The sequence below is a fragment of the Pongo pygmaeus genome, chromosome 7 (assembly GCF_028885625.2).
Source record: "Pongo pygmaeus isolate AG05252 chromosome 7, NHGRI_mPonPyg2-v2.0_pri, whole genome shotgun sequence".
NCBI classification, from domain to species: domain Eukaryota; kingdom Metazoa; phylum Chordata; class Mammalia; order Primates; family Hominidae; genus Pongo; species Pongo pygmaeus.
In genome coordinates, this window is record NC_072380.2 from 106,165,271 (window position 1) to 106,184,725 (window position 19,455).

The 19,455-nt window shown below is 37.0% G+C and overlaps 1 protein-coding gene across 8 annotated transcripts in view; it reads left to right on the top strand.

Moving 5' to 3' along the window:
• The window catches only part of TMEM67 (transmembrane protein 67), a 64,011-nt gene extending 46,906 nt beyond the window's left edge, over window positions 1-17,105 (top strand). For 4 of the 8 annotated variants that reach the window (XM_054498923.2, XM_054498925.2, XM_063668979.1 and 1 more), the window contains 7 exons: window positions 1,480-1,560; window positions 2,609-2,725; window positions 6,683-6,799; window positions 6,900-7,004; window positions 7,629-7,731; window positions 13,160-13,302; window positions 14,246-15,541. In XM_054498923.2, coding sequence (XP_054354898.2) covers window positions 1,480-1,560; window positions 2,609-2,725; window positions 6,683-6,799; window positions 6,900-7,004; window positions 7,629-7,731; window positions 13,160-13,302; window positions 14,246-14,326 — 747 coding nt within the window. In that variant the 3' untranslated portion in view covers window positions 14,327-15,541. Of the gene's footprint in view, window positions 1-1,479; window positions 1,561-2,608; window positions 2,726-6,682; window positions 6,800-6,899; window positions 7,005-7,628; window positions 7,732-13,159; window positions 13,303-14,245; window positions 15,542-15,582 lie in introns of those variants that run through there. The other 4 variants (XR_008504183.2, XR_008504185.2, XR_008504184.2 and 1 more) reach the window with 2 other exon arrangements.
• The last annotated feature ends 2,350 nt before the right edge of the window (window positions 17,106-19,455 follow it).

The following is a 19,455-nucleotide window of genomic DNA, read 5'->3' on the forward strand; positions in this document are numbered from 1 at the left end:
AGAGGTCCAAAGTACAGGGCTGGAGTGGAATGGTGGCTTAGTGCTACTGTCAGGACCCAGAAGCCTGTCCTTCTGCCCAGCCACAAGGGACTTCCATCTCCACAGTCCCTTCATGGTCCATAATAGCCAATGAAGTTACAGGAGGGAATTGAAGTAGGTAAGCTCATCTTTTCTTTAAGAGCCTTTTCAGAAGTGCCTTTCAACGTCTTCTTGGCTAGAACTTAATTGCATGGCCACACCTAGCTGCACTAGAATCTTTCAGCTGGGCAGCAGTATATCCTGCTCAAGGAAGGGATCTGGTACTAAGGAGAAAGGATTGTTGGGACAGCACCTAGCAATCTCAGACACCACCATCTAACTTCATTCTTTGCTTCTCACTTCGCTGTCAGCTGTATAATAAAGCATTTCTCTCCATGGTAATATTCTAAAATGATTAGTGTTTATCTATTTGTCAAGAATCCTTAAGGGTTCCTTTAACAACCTGTTACAGTTTTATAAATTTGTCTAAACTCTCCTTGATTCTAATAATTGTTCACTCCTTTTATTTCCTTAAACCCAGCCTCTTCCGCTTTTAAGTAGTGTCTTAATTTTTAAACCTTGAATATTGCTGTTTTTCACATCCTTTAAAGAGGTTTAAAATATGTATATAGAGTATGTAGGAAAACATTTTCAGCAGTCGGCTGGTGTAGATTCATTTATCTATTCATCCACATATTTGAGTGCATTTTGTGTACTGGATGCTGTGCTGAGCTTATGGATATGCTGTTACAGGAACAAATGACAGATTGTGCCAAGTGCTGTGAAGAGAATCAGCAGGGACATGAGATAGAGAGTAAATAGAAGGAAGGGGAGTGGAAGATAGGAATGGGGGACAGTGGGGACAGCTTTAAATAGGGGAGTTAGGAAATTTTATCTTTTTCTGAAACATGTCTAAAAAGATGTACCATGTAAAATTTTTATTTATAAAATTTCTGTTTCTAGTATTAAATCTAAGAAAAAACAGGAAACCATTCCATATGAATTTTTAATACTTTGTAGTCAGAATACTAGATATATGCTTTTTATGTGCTGTTCTGGCAGAGAAAATTAATTTGAAAAGTAGAGCATTTTCTCATGTCTTGGAATTTAGATGAGCAAAATTGCAAAACCAAACATAAATCCGACCATCGATGCATTGATATGTCCTATATTTTTAAAATACTTTTTCTTTCTTCTCACGTGTTTGTCATAGCTTGTTTTAATGACACAGAAAAGTTTTCAAAAATCAAAATAGGCTCCCTTGATGACTCAACACAATTCTAAAATCCTCCTTTGACAGAAGAGTCAGAAATTACAAGTAGGACTTTATCACGTAGGAACTGTTAAAGGCCACTGTGCTTTTGGTTGGAACTTTTTTTTTCTTAAGATGCTGCACTGTGGCTGTAAAAGAAAATTAAAATCCTAAAAGCTAATACGCATAAACTTGACTTAATGTTTCAGGTCATGTTCTTTGCTGTCTTTTATGAGAGATTTATAGAAGATAAAATTCGACAGTTTGTTGATTTGTGCTCTATGAGTAATGTAAGTACTTTCTGACTTCATCTTGCAACTGTTACTTTCCCTTTTTAAAGGTCATGAGTTTGTTAAGAGAGGCTTTAAAAGTGATTTGGTATGATTGAATTTTTGGGCCAATTTCCACTGGTTGTTAATTCCAGAGATAATTATAATGAGCTACAAGTTAATACTTACTGCCTTCGTTTTTTCATTTTTTTTTTTGAAACGGTCTTGCTCCGTCACCCAGGCTGGAGTGCAGTGGCACCATCTTGGCTCACTGCAACCTCTGGCTCCCAGGTTTAAGCAATTCTCATACCTCAACCTCCTGAGTAGCTGGGATTACAGGTGTGCACCACTATGCTGGGCTAATTTTTTTTTTTGTATTTTTGGTATGGATGGGGTTTCCCCATGTTGGCCAGGCTGGTCTTGAACTCCTGACCTCAGGTGATCCAGCCTCCCCAAGTGCTGGGATTACAGGTGTGAGCCACTGTGCCCAGCCTGCTTTTTATGTTTATTTGCAGTTTCTTAATTATGAATTTCTTATGCTACCAAGTAGTTCATTCATTCCAGTACCCCTGAAAATTGTTTGTATGTCAACCCTGTTTCTTTTCTTTTCTTTTCTGTTTTCTTTTCTTTTTTTTTTTTTTTTTTTGAGAAAAGGTCTCGCACTGTAACCCAGGCTGGACTACAGTCATGCAATCGTAGCTTACTGCAACCTTGACCTCCTGAGTTCAAGCAATCCTCCCACCTCAGCTTCCCAAGTAGCTGGGACCACAGGTGTGCACCACCAACACTCAGCTATTTTTTTTTTTTTTTTGTAGAGATAGAGTTTCCCTATGTTGCCCAGACTTGTTTCTCCCTTTCTTGGAAAATAACTTCAATCTCTTTTTCAAACACTTAAAGAAAAAAAAAAAAAACCTTATTATCCTTCATTACTTTATTATCCTTTTTATATATTTCCCAAGAATACAATCTTCATTATTTTGGGAAAAAGAAAGCAATTTTAAGGAAAACTTAATTTTTTATTGTTTTGCAGATGAGTTGCTAATTGCTTCTTTTTATTCTCTTTTTATAGATATCAGTGTTTCTGCTATCCCACAAATGTTTTGGATATTACATTCATGGTAGATCAGTACATGGGCATGCAGATACTAATATGGAAGAAATGAATATGAACCTTAAAAGAGAAGCGGTAAGAAAATGTTTTACATCTTTTTGTTTTTAAGTTGAGAAGTGGATTCTTATAAATGCTGGATTTGTTTTAAAAAAAAAAAACAGTCTTCATTGATAAATTTTTTTTTTTTTTTTTTTTGAGATGGAGTCTTCCTCTGTCACCCGGGCTGGAGTGCAGTGGTGTAATCTCGGCTCACTGCAGCCTCTGCCTCCTGGGTTCAAGTGATCCTCCCATCTCAGCTTCCTGAGCAGCTGGGACTGCAGGCATCTGCCACTACACCCAGCTAATTTTGTATTTTTAGTAGAGATGAGGTTTCACCATGTTGGCCAGGCTGGTCTTGAATCCTGACCTCAGGTGATCCACCCACCTTGGCCTCCCAAAGTGCTAGGATTACAGGCTTGAGTCACTGCGCACCTGGCCTATTGATCACTTTGAAAGTTGCTAAGGACTGCCAGGCATGGTGGCTCACGCCTGTAATCCCAGCACTTTGGGAGGCCGAGGCGGGCAGATCATGAGGTCAGGAGATCGAGACCATCTTGGCTAACACAGTGAAACTGTGTCTCTACTAAAAATACAAAAAAATCAGCCGGGCGTGGTGGCGGGCGCCTGTAGTCCCAGCTACTTGGGAGGCTGAGGCAGAATGGCGTGAACCCGGGAGGTGGAGCTTGCAGTGAGCCGAGATCGCACCACCGCACTCCAGCTTGGACGACAGAGTGAGACTCCTTCTCAAAAAAAAAAAAAAAAAAAAAAAAAGGAAGTTGCTAGAGACCAACTCACCCTGAACATTCATAAAGGGAAAGAATCTAATTTTATCTTGTAGTTTCTATATGAACTGTATCACAGTAACCAAATAATTCATGAGGGAAAGTTCCTCCTTATAGAAGAAAGTAGAAGGAATTCTAAGTTAGAAAAATTACCATTTTGCAATGACTAGTGGATTGATGAATGTAAGCTGCCATTATCAGTGGATGCGAAATGATTAAGTGATTGTTGACAGGGAACTTTATAATGAGGGATTAGGCTGACGTAATTTAGACACACTGTAAATAAAAATAAGGAAAACTGACATAAACGCTTCCTGCCTTGATGCAGTAGGAAGTATATAATTTCACCAATGAAGTATTTTTGCCTAAAAAACTGAATCTGAGTATAATCAACCCTCTAGCTCTAATCACCAGTTTATAGGAAATACAAGTGATAAAGGGACAAATTAAATAGCACCATAGGAAGTAATTAGCCAGGTCTGGAATATAGGCTGCCTCACAGGATAAATGACTCTGTCTCCAGACAAATCAATGACATGAAAAGAAAAGGAAGGATGATGGTGGCAGTGTACGAACTATTAGATTATAAGAAAGGTTTGAAAAACAAACCAATCTGATACAATGTGTGGACTTTATTTGGATCCTCATTCAGACAAACCAACTATTAAAAAAATCTGGGAGATTTTTAATGGACTAAATGTTAAGGAATAACTAATTTTGTTAGGTATGAAAATGGCATGGTAGTTATTTATTTTAAAGTCCTTATTAGAAATACAAAGCATTTACAGATGAAATGACATGGTCTGGGTTTAACTTTAAAATACTCTAAGAAAAAAGAAAATTTGGGAGGATAGATGAAACAAAATTGATAAAATATTAGTAATTGCTGAAGCTAGGTAATGAGTGGTTTACTATTCTCTCTACTATGTACATTTGGAAAACTTCCATAATAAAATTTTTTTAATAATAAGATGTGCTTAAGTGGAAAAACCAAGAGGATTTAGTGATTAAGGGGCCATACCTGTGATTTGTAAGAACTTGACACATGATAATGGCATTTCAGAGAAGAATGTATTTAATACATTGAACTGGATCACTTGATTAAGCATTAGAAATTACCTTGTGATTAAAAAGTTAAATGTAAAACATGAAGCCATAAGAACCTAGAAAAGAATATTTCAGACTGGGGGATGATATTCTAAGGATAAAGAATAGAAATCATCAAAAAGGGAATATTAATTGATGTTACTTTATTAATATAGTACATTTGCTTATCAAGCAATTATAAAAGTGAATTAGAGTAAAATACTTATAACAAATATGACAAAGAAATTGATAACAATATTGAAAGTTATGCAAATCATTAAGAAAACACTAAATTAAAATCTCAATGGAAAAATGACCAATAGACACTAATAAAGCTCTAAAAATATTTTAACTCATTATCAAAGAACTGAATATAAAAATAATGATTTTCCCCTCTTCAAATTAGCAAAAATTTTTTTGAAAAGCTAGTACTTAATAGCATCGAGGACACAGTGAAATGGGCAACCACAAAGCTACTGGTGGCAGGTTGAATTTATGCAGACCTTCTGGAAAGTGTTTGGGCAATGTATATACCAAGAGCTTTTTAAGGTTCATAATCTTTGATTCACTGATTTTATGAATGTTAACTCAAGGAAAAATTAACAATATGAACAGCTACTTAAATTCAGGATCTTTATCACAGAGGTTATTTGTAAGGGGAAAAGTATGTAAAAATTGGAGAATATTAAATAAATTGGTTTACCTTTGCGGTGAAATCTTAAGTAGATGGTAAAATCATATTTTGTAGAATATTTGATGACATGGGGAATTGCTCAGGCTATAACGTTAGGTGAAAAAGAAGTCATTGTGATCCCAATTTTGTGCTATTTATATGTACATGCCTTAGAAAAAAGACTGGAAATGAAATTCCTTAAGATATCTATATTTCTGGGTGTTGAGATTTTAGTTAATATTTTTCTTTTCTTTTTTGTATTTCTCTTTATTTTGTAAATTTTCTGCAATGGCATGAATGTTTTTAATCAAGAAAAAAATTTTTTAAATAGAGAAGTTCACTACATGTATTCTTCCTTTAAGTGTATAGAAAGCCAAGTGCCATATTATGTTTTTGGGTTAGATTTAGACAAAGAAGGAAAATATTAACCTCTGGAGTAGGTAGACAGGCTTTATGAAGGCCAGAGAACTTGAGTCGAACCTTGAAGCATCAATCAAATCAAAATTTTTTTTACATATTTGTGGTTGTCAGGATCCAAGTTGTGTCAGGGAAACCCAAAATGGATATGGATATCTGGTTCATAACATTAACTGTTTGGTTATGTATCACTATGTTTTATTGGAAGCATCTTAAAAATGTTAGAAAACAAAAAAGATCATTTGCAATTATAAAACTAGTTAACTCCAAAGCAAGACCTTTCAGCATACATTAAAAGAGCAATAAGGTCAATTATAAAGGAAGCTAAGAATATCAATATACAATAAACATATATATGTCTTCATATCATCTCCTTTACTCTGTTCTACTTAAATATATGTATATATGCTCTACCTAAAAATATATATATGCTCTACTTAAATATATAAATATATGTGATAAATATATAAATATATATATACCTATTATGGATTATATATATTATATATAATAGACAATAAATTATAGATAATAAATATATATATTATAGATATATATTTATCTACTATATAATATTTATACATTATATAAATATATATTTCTCTATTATAGATATATATTTATATATATGTATTATATATAAATATATATATTTATTATATATTTATTATATATAAATATATATTTATCTATTATAGATATTTATCTATATATATTTATATTATATATATTATCTATATATATATTTATATTACATATATATTATCTATATCTATATATATATTTAAGTAGAGCAAAGGAGATGATATAAAGACCTGCAAGGGAGTATGAATTAGAATAAAGTAGAAATTAGCAAAATCTGGGAACCTTGGATAATGGTAGAATCTGTTTCTCAAATATAGTTTCAGTGAATTTCACTTAGCACCTGAATCTTGTAATATGTGATAACAGCAAAAAAAAAAGGTCTGTATTTTGTTTTTGAGGCAGCAAATTTTTTATAATTTTGATCTTAACTTAAATTCTTTAACTTTTCAGGAAAATTTGTGTAGCCAGAGAGGTTTGGTACCCAACACAGATGGTCAGACTTTTGAGATTGCGATTTCTAACCAGATGAGACAACATTATGACAGAATTCATGAGACACTAATAAGGGTTTGTATAAAGTACGGTTCAGATATATTCTGTCAATATTTCATGTTTTTTAGATACCAAGAACATAACACTTTGTATTCATTTCTCTTTTTTACATTAGAAAAATGGTCCTGCTAGACTATTGAGTTCATCAGCAAGTACTTTTGAGCAGAGTATAAAAGCATATCATATGATGAATAAATTTCTTGGCTCCTTCATTGACCATGTATGTATGTCAACATTTATATTTAAGCTGGGATCAAATGCAGTTTTTAAAAAGTTAAGTGGGAATGTCAATTATTTCTTCAAGTCAACTAAGTCAGTAAACTTAGAACCCCCACCTTAGGACCTTCCCTTTTTTTGTCTGTCACATTCAATACTTAGGAATAATATATTTTTAAAAGACATTTCTAGCCATTAACAAACTACAGCTTAGGGATAGAGTTAGGTTACACAAAAGTAAAATGAAATTTTATGTGTCTGTTAACATAATGATGATTCCCTTAAACTATGTCTGCACTGGAATTTTGTTAGCCAGTTACCAAAATATTACTGTGTTATTCATTATTGAAATCCTTGTGTTATGCTATGATTGTATTTCTGAAAAGCATTTTATAAATTGATTTTCAGTATATCTAGCCCTAAATACTACTAAGGGCATTTAAAATTTAAAACATTCCTGTAGAGAATTTTGTTATAGGTTTCAATGTAGTAAATTCAGTCTTTTTGAAGAACAGATTTTCTTTGTATACTATTCATTTTTCATTTTCTCTCCTGCTGATTTTACATTAATTGCAAAGCATTTATTTCACTACTGTTTTTGAAATGATGCTGTCTTTTTTTTCATTAGGTTCATAAGGAAATGGATTACTTTATAAAAGATAAGTTGCTTCTTGAAAGAATTCTTGGAATGGAATTCATGGAACCAATGGAAAAAAGCATCTTTTACAATGGTATCTTCTAAATCCCTTTGTAGAACTTGATAACTGTTTTCAAAGTTTGAGAAAAAAGTGCTTGTAGATATTTTTCTTTTTTTCTTTTTTTTTTTTTTTAGATGGCGTCTCGCTCTGTTGGCCAGGCTGGAGTGCAGTGGCACGATCTCAGCTCACCACAAGCTCCACCTCCCGGGTTCATGCCATTCTCCTGCCTCAGCTTCCCAAGTAGCTGGGACTACAGGTGCCCGCCACCACGCCTGGCTAATTTTTTTTGTATTTTTAGTAGAGACGGGTTTCACCATGTTAGCCAGGATGGTCTCGATCTCTTGACCTTGTGATCCGCCCACCTCGGCCTCCCAAAGTGCTGGGATTACAGGCATGAGCCACCATGCCCGGCTGATATTTTTCTTTTGATTTAATAATTTTTTGGCTAGGTGCGGTTACTCATGCCTGTAATCCCAGCACTTTGGGAGGCCGAGGCAAGTGGATCACCTGAGGTCAGGAGTTCCAGACCAGCCTGGCCAACATGGTGAAACCCGTCTTTACTAAAAATACAAAACTTAGCCAGGCATGGTGGCAGGCACGTATAGTCCCAGCTACTTGGGAGGCTGAGTCAGGAGAATGGCTTGAACCTGGGAGGCAGAGGTTGCAGTGAGCTGGGATCACTCCATTGCACTCCAGCCTGGGCGACAAGAGTGAAACTCCGTTTCAAATAATAATAATAATCTTACATAAAAACAAAGGAAACATAATGAACTCAGTTAACCTCATGAATTATAATTCTTTTCTGTGTTCTATTTTATTGTGTCGTGTAGCAGGAAACAAATACATAAAAGATTCTATAAAAAAGTAGAAAAGGTGAATTTCAGAATCAACAGTCCACATGGAAGAGATAGTAAAACAAATAAAATTCAGATTTTATTGGACTGTTCGTTTAATGCCAAACGTATGAAACACTTAAAAGAAGAATAACATTTGTGATTAATCTTTAACATTTAATTTTTTATCTTATCCAAGTTTGTAAAAATCGCTATTATTTGTGACAGGAATAGTGATTAAAACTGGTTTCATATTAAAAAGATAGTATACATGTCATTTGTAGTATGACTGATAACCTATTGTATGAGTAAGAATGGAAGTGGTATAACCAGTACCCTGGCCTAGATATCATTTACCCATATGTTATTGCATGCCAGATATTGTGTCAGTCTGAGATACACAGACGAATGATCCCTACCTTGGATATCTTGTTTAACAGACTATAGAAGACAGACATGTGAATAAGTAGGGTGGTACTGGCATAGAAGTCTGTGCAGGCACAGGTTATGCTGGGGACAGATGGGAGCATAGAAAATCTAACCAGATATGAGGTAAAGCCAGAAGAGGCAAGCTGGAGAAGTTTGAACTGAGTTTTAAAAAATCAGTAGCTGTTTGTCAATCAAGAGGATCGAGGTAAGAGAGAGAGGCAAAGAAATTCATGCAGACAGGGAAAAGGGAATTCAAAAACAGTGCGCAAAGTGCATTATGCACTTACAAACTTTATAAAGTCTGATATGAAGTGGGACACAGTGGAAGAGAGTACTTGAAAGATAAAGAAGGCAGAGACCAAATTCCAAAGTCCTTGCCTGATACACTAAGGAGCTTCACTCTATCCTGTAAATCTGTTGTTTCCAAAAAATTTTTTTAATTTTTTGCCCCACAAGATGTATATAAGTTGATCATGGAGGTGTGAGAAGAAAATATTAAAATGTCTATTTGTATATTTGCAATTTAATCACCCTTAATCTATTTTTAAATTTATATTCTATAGAGTAGTAATTAATAAAATATTTCTATTATATCTATTATGGGTTGCATGCTCAACATCTTATTCTGATAGAGATGCATGATCAAAATGATTTAGAAACTACTGCTAGTGAGCGCCGAGATCACACCACTGCACTCCAGCCTGGAGGACAGAGCAAGACTCCGTCTCAAAAAAAAAGAAGAAACCACTGCTAATGGGGCTGGGTGCGGTGGCTCATGCCTGTAATCCTAGCACTTTGGGAGGCCGAGGCAGGTAGATCATCTGAGGTCAGGAGTTTGAGACCAGCCTGGCCAATATGGTGAAACCCTGTCTCTATTAAAAATACAAAATTAGCCAGGCGTGGTGGTGCATGCCTGTAATCCCAGCTAGTTAGGAGGCTGAGGCAGGAGAATCGCTTGAACCCAGGAAGCGGAGGTTGCAGTGAGCTGAGATCGCACCATTGCACTCCAACCTGGGCAACAAGAGCAAAACTCTGTCTCAAAAAAAAAAAAAAAAAAGTAGAGAAAAGAAAAAGAAACCACTGCTAATGAACATGGATATCATTGAAGGGTGCTAAGCAGATCTGATTTGTAAATTGGAAGAATTACTCTGTCAGTAGGTTACAAGTTGAATTGAATAGATGGAAAATTGTAACAGCATAATTTAGACATTAGGATTATAGCTTTCCTCCAGGGCATAGTGGCTCACACCTGTAATACCAGCCCTTTGGGAGGCCAAGGCAGGCGGTCACTTGACCCCAGCAGTTCGAGGCTGCAGTGAGTTATGATCTCTGCCATAGCACTACAGCCTGGGTGGCAGAGCAAGACCCTGTCTCTGTAAAACAAAAACAAACAAACAAAAATATTGTAGCTTTCAGAGTCTTCTGGTCTTGGATTCAAAACCTGACTTTACCATTTACTGACTTTGTGAACTTTGAGAAACTTGCCTAGCATTTCTGAACTTTAATGACTTCTTTGTAAAATAGGTTACAATCCTCTAAAAGTTTTGTGGGGTTATTATGTGTTAATATAAAGAACCCAGTAAAGTATCTGTTATGGGTAGGCACTCAGAAAGGAAATGTTATTATTATTATTTTTTTGTTTGTTTGAGATGGAATTTCACTCTTGTCGCCCAGGCTGGAGCACGATGGTGCAATCTGGGCTCACTGCAACCTCCGCCTCCCAGGTTCAAGTGATTCTCCTGCCTCAGCCTCCCAAGTAGCTGGGATTACAGGCGTGTGCCACCACACCTGGCTAATTTTTGTATTTTTAGTAGAGGCGGGGTTTCACCATGTTGGTCAGGCTGGTCTTGAACTCCTGACCTCATGTGATCTGCCTGCCTCAGCCTCCCAAAGTGCTGGGATTACAGGCGTGAGCCACTGTGCCTGGCCCTATTATTTTTAATAATACAATCATCCCCTTCTTTCTTCCTTCTTCCTGCTTTTTTCTTCCTTTCTCATTTGTTCCTTCTGCAGTCTTCCTTCCTCTTCCTCCTATCTTCCTCTTCTTTCTAAGTATGTTCTTCCATTTCTCTATCTTCTTTTTTTTGGAGATGGAGTCTCGCTCTGTTGTCTAGGCTGGAGTGCAGTGGCGCAATCTCGGCTCACTGCAACCTCCGCCTGCCAGGTTCAAGCAATTCTCCTGCCTCAGCTACCCAAGTAGCTGGGATTACAGGCGCCTGCCACCACACCTGGCTAATTTTTGTATTTTTAGTAGGGTTGGAGTTTCACTGTATTGGCCAGGCTGGCCTCGAACTCCTGACCTCAAGTGATCTGCCCACCTTGGCCTCCCAAAGTGCTGGGATTACAGGTGTGAGCCACTGCGCCCGACCTCACTACCTTCATCTTCATCAAGAGATGATGAGACTATGAGCTAAGGCAGTAGCAGTGGGGCTAGAGAAGAAGAAAGGATTGCCAGAAATGTTAAGAGAAAAGAGTAGTCAAAAATTATCCAGACTTCTGGCTGTGTGACTAAGTGGGTGGTGATGCTTTTCAATAACAGAGGCAATACAGAGGGAGGATCAGGTTTTGAGGGAAAGAGGATGAATTTAGTTTTCAGTATGTTGCATCTTGAGGTACTTCAGGACATCTAGGAAGAGGTATCCAGTAGGCATTAAATATGAGAGACCAGGTTGTAGGAGAAAGTAAAAGCACACAATAAATTGAGGAGTTGCTATCATATGAAGTCATTGCTGGAGCAATGTTAGTAGAAAATCACCGAGAGAGCATGTAAAACAGGTTTTTTAAGATTATATATGCAAGTGTAATGTGCATATTTTATAAGGATATAACTTATAGATCAGTGAATTTTCACAAACTGAATATACCCCTATAACTAGTACCCTTTCAAGAGAGAACATTACCAGCACTCCACATGCCCTCTTGTGTAAAGCAAATGTTCCTAACTGGGTGTCCATGGGCTGCTTCAGTGGTTCTCTGGATTTCCCTGAAATTGTTTGCAAGAGTTGTATATGTATACTTTTTTTTTTTTTTTTTTTTTTTTTTTTTTTTTTTTTTTCTGAGACGGAGTCTTACTCTATAGCCCAGGCTGGAGTGCAGTGGCACGATCTCGGCTCACTGCAAGCTCCGCCTCCCGGGTTCATGCCATTCTCCTGCCTCAGCCTCCTGAGTGGCTGGGACTACAGGCGCTCGCCACCATGCGCGGCTAATTTTTTGTATTTTTAGTAGAGACGGGGTTTCACCGTGTTAGCCAGGATGGTCTCAATCTCCTGACCTCGTGATCTGCCCGCCTCGGCCTCCCAAGTATATGTATACTTTCTTTTTTTTTTTCCTAATGGAAGGATCTATAGCTTTCATCGGGCTTTTTTTTGTTTGTTTTTTTTAGAGACAGGTTCTTGCTCTGTTGCCCAGTCTAGAGTACAGTGGTGCAATCATATTAATAGCTCGCTATAACCTCAAACTCCTGGGTTCATGCAGTCCTCCCATCTCAGCTTCCTAAATAGCTAAGACTACAGGTGTGCACCAGCAGACCCACCAGACCTAGCTTTTCTTTCTTTTTTTTGGTAGAGATGAAGTCTCACTATGTTGCCTAGGCTGGTCTTGAACTCCTGGCCTCAAGCAGTCCTCCTGCCTCAGCCTCTCAAAGTGCTGGAATTACAGGCATGAGCCACTGTCCCCGGCCTCTTCATAATCTTTTTAAAAGGGTATTCACATCCCAATAAGGATGAAACCCGCTGGTGGAGTGAGAAGAGGTCTTAGAGCAAAACCTTAGCGGGACTATTTGAGATAAATTCTTGAACTCTTGAACACTGTGTACTTACTCTGTGCCTTGCTGGTTTTTTTCTCTGATTTACTCTATCTTAGGGAATGTTTGTAAGATTAATTTAGCTTTTAGTTGTACAAAGAAATAGAGAAAGGCTATTTATTGACTGGTCTTTGAAACTTACACTACTAGCAATTACCAACCATTGGTCCTAATGTTAAAACTGCTTTTTAGGAGTTTTTATAAGTTTTTTAACTAACCTCTTTCAGATGAACAAATCTTAAAATGTTTGTTTATTTTTGTGTAAGCCATGAAGTATTGTATATAGTATGTTTCTAATGTGCTGTTTTTAAGTATCCAGATTTTGTCACCAGAAATTTATCACAGACTTGTTCCTTTTTTAAATTTCTAATTTATATTTTCTAAATTTTTTTAATAGATGAAGGTTATTCTTTCAGCAGTGTCCTGTATTATGGAAATGAAGCTACCCTTCTTATTTTTGATCTGCTGTTCTTCTGTGTTGTGGATTTGGCTTGCCAAAATTTTATTTTAGCATCCTTCCTTACATATCTACAACAAGAGGTAAATTTTTAAAATTTTTCTACATTTTCCTTCATTTTCTTGAGAGAAATATGTTGGAAGCAGATATTTTCATAGCAGAGAGCAACAATGTCTACTTTTACTACAATTTTGTAAAGGTTTAGAATATGACTAACCCCACCAAAAGAAGGAATAACATTTCAACCAACTGTACTCTGTCCTTTAGGGTCAATGAAATACTGGGGTCTAGTGGAGGGCATAAGGTGCTTGCTTATACATGGAAGAGGAATCCTATAGGAAGGCACTTAACTGCTGGTCTCCTAGATACTACAAGCGAACAGTAATTAGAGTCCCATCCACCCTCTCCAGATGTTAAGTAACAAAAAAACAAGCACTGGAGAGCTAGCTCAGGACTCTCAGCACCAAAGGGAAGCCCCCTTTAGCTTGCAGCTTTGACACTTCCCCCACCTGTGTGGATAAAAAGCAACTTCGTGTATGAGTGTGGACCCTGAAATAGAGATTTCAAGAAATGGCAAATCTGTTCTTGAAATGGTGTTATTATCAACTAAATATTCTCCACTATGTCAAAGAAGTATATATAAGTAAGATGCAATTTATTAGTCCTTCACAGTGATCTAGAATTGTGAAGAAATTCTATCCCTAGTGAGTAGATTCTTTTGATGTTTCGGTAGTTTTAGACTTAGAAGAAAGTTGCCTTTCTAAATATTTTAAAGTGTATTTCTGTAAACAGAGAATTTGTATTATTAATTCATAAGAATTTACTCTAAATGGGAACATACATTGCTTTGAAACTATGAAAGAAATTATCATCTTGAAATAATTTTATGTATCACCATGGGATTCAGATACCTGATACATGAAAATAGTTGAGAGAATTAGCTAGTTTAATCTAGATATTTTAACTGATGTGCATATTTAGTTTTGTTTATATTTCTTTTCATTCTGAATTGATTTAATTTTCCAGATTTTTAGATATATCCGTAATACAGTAGGACAAAAGAATTTGGCATCCAAAACATTGGTGGATCAAAGATTTTTGATTTAACTTCCTGAATAAATAACTTAAAGACTCAATATAATCATGGCCAAAAAAAAGTCATGATATCAGGTTAGTTTGCCATATTTTTTAAAACTTATAATGCAAACTATTCTGTTTTTGTTTTTTATTTGCAGAGAGATTTATTTGTATAACTTGGGAATATATAATGTGATATAATAGAAAATACTGTTTTCCCATTGTGTGTGGTATTTAATGCAGTAAATAATAAATTAATACTGACAGTGAGGCCAAAAAAAATCTAAATGTTGCTTTCAGCATAATACTTTTTAATGATAATTAAAACAGTCCCCATCATTTGTCTCTGTAGATTATTTTATAAACTGAGGGCTGCCTGAATCTTCTCACATTGACAAAGTAATTTGATTCCAAGTTTAAGACTAGTTTTCAGTTTGATATTTTCATGTTTTATGTGCTTATAGTTAAATAAATGTTGAAAGATATTTTCAAGTTTACTTAGAAATTTTAAATTGTATTATTGTTGATTCAATTTGCATCATTCTCATTGCTCATCCTATTTGGCAGTGGATTAATTCACTGTTGGATTAATATGCATCTCATGAAATGATATCTTTTCATTCCTTTGTATACCTGTATTAGGTCAGTATACTCTTTCCATGAAATATATTTGCATTTCTAATATAGTTTACATTTATTAAGTTATAATGTATGACATTTTTCCCAATATCATTTTTTATACATTTTAATTACTTAATGTTTTAAGAGTTCTCTTCCAGAGTTTTGCTTTTCAATTATGTTTAAAGACTGTAAATAACAAACAGTAAGGCTGAGCGCTGTGGCTCACGCCTGTAATCCCAGCACTTTGGAAGGCCAAGGCACGTGGATCACTTCAGGTCAGGAGTTCAAGACCAGCCTGGCCAACATGGAAAACCCCATCTCTACAAAAAATACAAAAATTAGTTGGATGTGGTGGCCTGTAATCCCAGCTATTTGGGAGGCTGAGGCACGAGAATTGCTTGAAACCAGGAGGTGGAGGCTGTAGTGAGCCAGATAGCACCACTGCACTCCAGCCAGGATGACAGAGCAAGACCCTGTCTCAGAAAAAACAAAAACAAAACACTGTAAATGTATCATGTTTCTCACTGCTTTCTATGTTAATGCTGTGTAAATACTTAAAATGGAATACTGTATAAATATTATTTATATTTTCTCAGATGAAAATATATACTAAAACATTTGGTATTTCTGTTTTCTGTTTCATTAATGTATATCTGATGGAGTAGCATTTAGGAATATAACATTATTGGGGCAGAGGTCCCAGCCATTGCCAAAGTTGAATCTTTTACATTTCCGTGAATCTTGAGGATGACTGAAAAGGAAGTCTTTGAAATTGCAGTTTCTGAAGGATCACAGTACAGGAATGCCTTTATAAAAGCTGCAGAGATAAATACATGTACTGGCATGGATATTTAAAACCACTCACTCAGAAGCATATGAAAGAAATTCAACCATCATTCAACATAGAAGAAGTTAATTTTAGTGCAAATGTTTTTAAGTATTAAATTTCACAATAAAGGATCAGTTGGCTTACTTGCTGATAAATTAAAACAGAGAAAACATTTGAAATCATTCTAAATTAATTTTGTATGATATTTTTATTTTGGTTAGGTGCATAAAAATGTGTTCAGATTTTCATACACTGTCGACTCCTTTGTTCACATTGTCACAATTTACATTTCCTGATCATGTGCATAATTATTCACTAGATTCATTACCCTTTGTCTATTTCTGTAGTACCTAATCACTATACTTTGACTCTTATATCCCTGATTTTACTGATTTTCTAGAAACATTTGATGTCTCTTCATTTCATAATGAAACAAAACCTAGAGAGGTTCTTTATAAGCTGTTGTGTACTTTGTATGCTGCTTAGAAACGTACAGGCCCCTAAAATACTTCTGTAGACCAGTGCCTCTGTTATGGGAGATTTGTAAATGCTTCCTTCTCTGGCATTGCTGTCCTAACTGCCTTTTCAGAAGGTTTTGCTGATTACCTACATTGAGGAACGATCAAAATGATCATTAATTCAGCGCTTGCAAGCATGAAGCATGTATTTTTTTGGTAAATATTGACAAATATAAGCTGAGGGGAAATAAATGTAAGTCAAGGAGCAGTGAGCAGTGTGGCTTAATGGAAAGTGCTCCAAATTTAGCAAAAGAAGCCCTGGATTCAAATTAGAATTTTGCCCATCACTTACAAGCTTTGGTATCTTGAACTAAGTCATTTGCCATCATTGAGCTTCATTCTACATCTCTGCAATGAAAATAATATCCTTTGCTTACCACTTGTAAGGATTAGTTTCGTGTATGTGTGTGTGAGACAGAGAGAGAGAGATGGGGTCTCACTCTTGTCACCCAGGTTGGAATGCAGTGGCACGATTTTGGCCCACTCTAACCTCCGCCTCCTAGGCTCAAGCAGTCCTCCACCTCAGCCTCCCAAGTAGCTGGAACAACAGGTGTGCGCCACCACGCCCAGCTAATTTTTTGTATTTTTTTTGTAGAGACAAGGCTTCACCATGTTGCCCAGGCTGGTCTTGAACTCCTGATCAAGAGATTCACCCACCTCGGCCTCCAAAAGTTCTGGGATTACAGGTGTGAGCCACTACACCTGGCCAGGATTAGTTTCTTAAAATGTGCTTTTAACATTGAGTAAACTATGAATGCTGGAATTTTTATTTTTAGTTTAAAATATCTGCCCCAAAATATATTTTTTATCTTGCTAATAAATTAATAATATGATATTAAAACTCAGATTACTGATCTCAATAACTGACCAGTGAAAATTCTGAGCCTGCCTTCTTCCTCAGCCACCCCCAGCTCTGCCAGGAAGAGGCCCAGAGAGAGGTCACCGATACACATAAATATAAAAGAAGACAACACCCCTGTGGGAGACACAGTTTGTGACAGAGGGTGGAGAGAACAGGAAGAGTGGAGTATTGTCTCTGGGAGGGAGGGTTTTTTTCATTTGCTCATTAATTCCAACAATGTTTCTACCTCTTCCCACTCCCCAGCCCCTCAGAAGGGTCTTATAATTTGTAAGAGAAACAGGTAAATTAACAAGTAATTACAGCAATATGAAACGTGCTGCAGTACCGGGGTGTGATATAAGGAAAGCTCTTAACTGTACTTCTGGGTCATCAGGGCTTTGACCTCAGAGAAGTGGATTTGATCTAAGATTTTAAGATAAACAAAAAAAAAAAAACAAGTGCAACCAAAGCATGGAACAGTATGTGCTCAGAGACAAAGCAGCACATGGCAGTTTGGGGCACTACAGGCAGTTTGAATACAGAGTATATGTACTGTTTATATTTTAAAAGTTGTCTGTATAAGATATTTTGTCATTTTAAGAAACCTTCCCTTCTGGGGAGTGATTGTCCCTCCTGGGGTTCCCCAGTTCTTCTAGACAGCAAAGGACTCAGGTGGGAGCATACCTTTGATATGCAAACTATAGACCTGAGCCACATCTCCTCTGTCTGGCCCTGAAACCCTAGGAGGCAATGTTCCTCTTCCTTAAATCATCCCAGGACCAGGTAACGGGCAACTAGGGATAGTTTCTGTAGTTTAGAGCACACTGAAATTATTCCAATGAGCCAATCCCAAACTGTTGACCCCGCCCTGCCTTGCCATTTCCTCAGAAACTCCAGTAAGCACCCGGGCTCTGCCCTGGCTCCTGGTGCTCCTGCCTCCTGACTGGTGCTTTCCCTCGTGGCTGTGCATGGTGTGCCGTGCCATCTGTTTCTAGGACCTGCGAGTGTAAGAAACTTTCCTGTCTCCCCTTGTCATTCCTCACTCATCACTACATAAAAGAACACAGAACAGTATGTTTGGGGGCTTTGGAGGGCGATGAGGTTGGAAAGGAAAACAGGAGTCACATCATTAGAGGTTTTTATGTTGGGCCACCTCTCCATCACGTGCATGGAGTGTTTAACCAAGTTGGAGATAAGTGTTCCTGCTCTCTGTTTCCTGGCTGCATGTTGTGGTTTGCAAGAAAATACATTGCCCCACTGCCCATAAGAGAGGCACCAAGGGTGGTAGTTGAGAGCACAGACCCTGGAGCCAGACTGGCCTGTGTTCAAGTCCCGGCTGCATCACTTACTGGCTGTGCAATTTGGGCAAGTCATGATTAAATTTTCTCATCTGTAAAATAGATAAGTAGTACCCACCTCAAAGACTTATTGGGAAGATTAAATGAGTTATTGTGTACAGTGCTTAGCAAAGTACCTGGCACATAGTAAATGCTATGTGAATATAAGCTGTGTAGTAGTAGTAATAGTAGTAGTAGTTCCCATTAATATTTAGTGCAGAAAGAGAGACCCAGATTAGACCCACTAGAGACTACATTAAGACACTGTCTCATTACTGGGTGTGCTAGAAGTAGCAATAGACAAACTGCCTGCTACACAGTTAGTTGTCTATGGGTTTTAAAAAATAACTGCTTCTGTTATTTTTATAATAATTATTGCTTCCATTGTAATTATTATTGTTACAAGGAATACATGGCTGTGGCCCAAGGATAAATAATCACAGATGATCAGTAGAATGAGGTCCAGGGACAAGTCCACGGGTGTGTGGATATGTATATACACACATGACAAGGGTAGCATGCAGTGCAGTAAGGGAAAGGTGTTTTTTAGATGTGCCGTTGAATATCCCAGTGGAAAAAATGCATACCTCTATGTCACACTTACACAAAAATCAATTTCAGGTAGATGCTAACTCTAAATGTGAAAGGGTAAATGGTAAAGTTTCTAGAAGATAAAAGGGGAATATATTCATGACTTTCATGTAGGTCTTTTAGTTTTTTGTTTTGTTTTGAGACAGGATCACTCTCTGTCGCCCAGGTCTGAGTGCAGTGGCACAATCATGGCTCACTGTAGACTCGACCTCCCAGGCTCAAACGATCCTCCCACCTCAGCCTCCAGAGTAGTTGGGATTACAGGCACATGCCTCCATGCTTGGATAATTTTAAATTTTTTTGTAGAGACAGAGGCTCATTATGTTGCCTAGGCTGGACTCAGACTCCTGGCCTCAAGCGATCCTCCAGCCTCAGTCTTCCAAAGCACTAGGATTACACACCTGTGTGTGAGCCACTGCACC